General features: G+C 35.4%; 1 protein-coding gene across 1 annotated transcript in view; it reads left to right on the top strand.

The window, feature by feature from the left end:
• The first annotated feature begins 6 nt into the window (after positions 1-6).
• The window catches only part of LOC107087916 (integrin-linked protein kinase-like), a 19917-nt gene continuing 14954 nt past the window's right edge, over positions 7-4969 (top strand). Inside the window, exons 1-3 of the mRNA XM_015379757.1 lie at positions 7-1702; positions 3405-3558; positions 3919-4074. Of these exons, the coding sequence (XP_015235243.1) occupies positions 3986-4074 (89 nt within the window). The 5' untranslated portion in view covers positions 7-1702; positions 3405-3558; positions 3919-3985. The remainder of the gene's footprint in view (positions 1703-3404; positions 3559-3918; positions 4075-4969) is intronic.

Here is a 4969-nt window from a genome sequence, read left to right as displayed (position 1 = left end):
TTCAGACACCTATAAATCCACCTCCATCTACTCAGATTATTCAATCAATGACTGAAGTAGCACCAGTAGGCCATGATTCAGCACTGAAGCCACCAGGGGTGGAAATTCCAGCTGATTCAGGAGGCATTGGAATAAGTTTATCAGCTCCTACGCCGATTACACCCACGACAGAAAATGTAAATATCTCAGAGCTTAAAGAACCTGGACAATCTTAGTTTCCATAAACAGATGGATTTTCTTAGGCTGCTGTATCTGGAATCCAGAATTACTCTGGGAGTTGTAAACAGTCAGTGAGCAAAAGATGGAGCAATAAGCAGGTCCTAGAGAAAAAACTTGGGGCTTGGCAGGTCAAGAGAGGCGTGAATCACATAAGTTTTAGTGATCAGAGTTGAGGATATGTCCTCAAAATCTATCAACACCCCTGCTGTCTGATAACGGCCCCAACAGTGGTTCTTCTTTTTTTTTTTTGACTGGTATGAACCTAAGATTTTATTTTGTTTCTTTTCTATAATAAATGTATACGATAACTGTTTTCGGCTGCTGTCACACAAATCGCAGCTGTTTCTAAGTTTAAATTTTAAATAGTTCAGAACAGAAGACAAAAAGTCAAAACTGAACTTAAAGGAAAGGTAAAGATAGGTTCTCTGATCCAATTTTTTTCCACTACCCCAAATTACTGCTTTATTAGGATATTATTTTACAAATTAAAAGCCTGTTACTTTTGCATTTTGCAAAGCTGATGGCTAATTACAAAGAAAATGGAGGTAGAAAGTATTGTGCCACAAGTAACTCCTGTATAAGCTACATCTTAAGAATAAAACAAGCTACTTGTTACTGGTAGAAAAAGAAAAACAACTGAAGCTGGAATATTATTTACTAATTATATATTATAAGGCCTTTTTAATTAGGTAGTCAGTTAGTTTTCTGTGTGGTTCACACAGGTTATTCGAAGGGCAATGCTTCCTACCTCGATGTTTAATATAAAATAACTTGATGGTTTAAAGTTCGGCTATTGAATTACCTACTATAAGCATATCCTAGCAATAGAAATTTGCTTTGGTCTCTGTTCCTGTTGGACTAGCTGTTAGCCTGATGTGGATTCATATTGAAGGAAAAACTTTTAACTGAACTTAACATCTCACTTCTCACTTCAAAGCTGTTCCCTTTAAATACGTCATGTCTTTTGTCTGTTTTCAACAATGTGGAAATGTTTTGATTTAAAACAAGAAATGACATATAGTGCTAAAATAATGGTGGACTGTGGTGATGTGCCTAAAAAAAACACCACAAGTGATTTAAAAAAAAGCTGTCCTTATTATTCATGTAACAAAATATGGAATAAAGCTTGTATATTAATATTTCATGTTTTCATGTTTATCAGTGTTTATTAAAGATGATGAAAAACTGCTATTGCTTTCAGCATATTCATATGATTACATCTTAGGCTTGTTTTTCTGAAACTGTCCTGCGACTCCTAGACAACCCGTCAAAGCAACAGGACTTACTGCTGTGGTGGTGAATGTAGTTCATGACCTTCGTCACATCTCCGTATCCTCCCAGAGTTTCCTTCCTGTTGTTGCATTATCAAGATGATCTCACATAGCCTGACCTACAGTAGTGCTCCGATCTGTTACATGCAGTCAAAATCCACTAGGACCGTGACAAACGATATGAGCTCGAGTTTGATGGGATTGGCATAAAGGTAATTACTTTAAATCGCTGTTTGCATGCTGCAATTCTCACCGTCAGGCAGTTTAATGCATTCTGAAAAGAGACAGAATAATTATCCCATCAGTGGATATAATGGAAGAAAAAGGATTCAACGAAAAGCTACTTTTTAGCTATGGTCATGTACTGAAAGGCTGTTAGTTGCTTTTTTTTTTAAATTATCTGATAGTGGCAAAGCTGTATAATTACTGCTCTGTAATTGCTTTACTTTGTAAGATGCTATTAAATAAAGATATTTAACGTTCACTTCAAAAAACAATGTAATTGCAATTCTTTCGCTAGAAGTTGCCATGATTGATTATGATCAATATGAATTCTTTTCTTGGCTATTACAAAAAGTGAGTTAGAGTCCAGATAACCTGCCAAATGTTGCATACAACAACCAGGGCTCTGAGTTTGTGATATTACAGGCATTGGGTTGTCAAGGTGATTGCAAAACCATTTGATGTGCAAATCCATTTCCTGAACAAAAGCACACTACGTGAAATTGAAGTTTATATATAAACTTTACAACTCTTAACTGTATTCAAATAGTTCCCATTTTGTCTTAGTACATTTTTTTATATTATTTAGACAATGCATTGATGTCTTTTACATCTATTTTTGCACTGCATTGCAAGAGCTATTAAATAGCTTAGTCAATTTTTTTTATTTTTTAATGCCAATAACCTTTTTGAAGGACTTCAATGACATGTACACACCGAATGACATTGACCCAGAAGAGCACCTTTGGGCTGTCTAAGTGTGGGAGATTCACTTCTTTGATGTGTAGTACACAATCATAAAGCAGCTGTGTGACGCTATATGAAACTAACATCTCTTTGAATCAAGGCCATAAAAAATTAATAAAGTTTTCCCACCTTTTGCACCAGCAAAGTGTGTGTTATCACATGACCAATGGGTGTTTTTATGAAACGTAAGACATAGGCCTAATTCTCTGTGCAGATCATTAATTCATTTAAAAAATGTCTCATACAATCATTTTTAATTAACCCTCTATAGGGCAAGTTACCATTTTTGATCACTTGCATACCCCTTACAAATGGAGTCCCCCCGTCCCTCAGTGAGGTCTAGAAGCACTAGATCTATATCCAGCCATTCAGCAAAGATTCTGCTACATGGCTGTACATCTTATTTTGCTATTTGACCAATTAGATGATTATCTACTGTAAATTAAGTTGGAAAAAAGTTAAGTCAAGAAAAAAAAGGTAAAAAAAAGCTAATTGAAAAGGTATAAAGTAAAGATAATAAGCCTAGTAAACAATTAACTAACAAATCTAAGTGCCAATATCAGCATTAATGCCTCTAAGGTTATGTTGTAACAAGAAAAATTTGTTTATTTCACTCTCAGAGCGTTTTTCGTGAATTTCTTATAGAAACACTTTTGTTATTTTTACTTAATATATTCGGGAAAGTCGGTGTTTCCTTTCTTACATTTGTGGGCATCAAAATATCCATATTTTTTTAATGTTACAAAGGTAATAAGGTCTTGTCCTGAACACTGTAGGCTTGACATTTTTATTTTCAAAGTATTTCACTGAGTGCTCTATTATTTTCTTACATGTTATTCTGCAGTTATTTTTCATAATAGTTATTGATAGTTGTTATTTTTTTTTTTTTTTTGATTGTTTGTTTTTGCGCAAACAACATTCGCATCGTTGCATTTCCACCTGCAGGGGGCGCCGTTTCGTTGTCCCAGGACGTGGCCCTTCGTGGGGAGACCTGGAGCGGATAGCGGGGCGTGGACTCCGAGCGATCAGTGGAGAGGAGACAGTGGAGGGTTCTCGGGTGGGGTGGGAAAAAAGAAAGAACTTCAAAAGATACTTACTGGTAAGACTTTCGACACTTTGTTTACGTTTATTCAGGAAAATATTAGAGACTTAGTAGCGGGTTTAACTGGGAGCTTTTAAAAGTGGGATTCATGGTCATCCAGAGGGTCCAGCGGGAGCCTACGTAGAAAGAAGGAAATGTTAGAAAGTTCAGCTATTTGTTGACTTCATCACATAGTTATTTTCTTCTCTTTAGCTGTAGATTATTTTATATCTTGTATTTTGTGTTAATAACACTAGAAAAAATGGCTTTAAGAGTGATAATTAATGAAGATGCAATTTCAGTTATTTTTACCTGTTAAAGAAAACTATAAGAATTTAACTTTTTGTTGCATTTTTAAGAGAAAATATCCCTTTACAGACTCCATTTTTCAGCTTTAGAAAAAAGAAACAGCTGAAGGGAGAAGCGTCCAACCTGCAGCAGAAGAATGGATGATATTTTCACACAGTGTCGAGAAGGAAACTCAGTTGCTGTCCGTCTGTGGCTGGACAACACAGAGAATGACCTCAACCTGGGGTGAGTCTATCTATCACTCCCTCATGTGCATAACATGGGAGTAATGTTGGCACTGCAAGATATTTTGGGTCCAGTGGAATGTCTGTGCAAAGACAGGTAAACATGAGTCATTCAAAATGGTTTAAATGACCAGAGGCGTAACCAGACAGTTTTTTATAAGGGCGGCCAAAACATCCATATTTTCTAAATAAAGAAACTATATTATCCTACTGCCTTTCCTAACAAATAGACACATATATTTAAACATCCATAATTTCTAGATAAAAGGCATAGTGGATAAAACTCAGTTTTGAGTTCTGGGACATAAATCTTTTCCATTGTCATCACTTACCTACTTGTAACAATAAACATTCTGCGTAAAATTGATATTTACAAACACTAATATCTACATAAATTGATTATTTGATATGTTTTTATTGATATTGTTATTTATCTATGATTTCACTGAAGATTCCTAGATGACTTGCAGAGTCACATCTTCTCTTTACCCCATATAATACAAAATCTATTTCTGAAAAGAGCATGAATTCTGTACTTATCATATTTGATGTTAGTATAGTGATGTGAGTATTGAACCACAAAAAAATAAAATGTTTTGAATATTCCACTTGAAAGTATTACTGCTGCCACCATCTTTATTAGAGAGGAAAAAATTATCGGGGTTGCCACAGGGGTGGCCATGGCAACCACTGGCCCCCCATCTAGCTCCGCCCCTGTGAATGACATGGTGAAAATGTGATTAAAAAAAATATATCAGGTATATTTCCAAATTTTCTTCATTTCCCATGATGGTTTGTCTCAACATGTCAGTGGTTGTCATCAGAAAATAATACTTACATGCAAGCTGAGGTGGGTGGTAACTAGTGACATTTACATAAAGCACTTAAAAAAAAGT

The sequence above is a fragment of the Cyprinodon variegatus genome, unplaced genomic scaffold (assembly GCF_000732505.1).
Source record: "Cyprinodon variegatus isolate N-32 unplaced genomic scaffold, C_variegatus-1.0 Scaffold199, whole genome shotgun sequence".
Taxonomy (NCBI): Eukaryota; Metazoa; Chordata; class Actinopteri; order Cyprinodontiformes; family Cyprinodontidae; genus Cyprinodon; species Cyprinodon variegatus.
The sequence above is the reverse complement of the archived record's forward strand: the minus strand, read 5'-3'. Positions and strand labels throughout refer to the sequence as shown.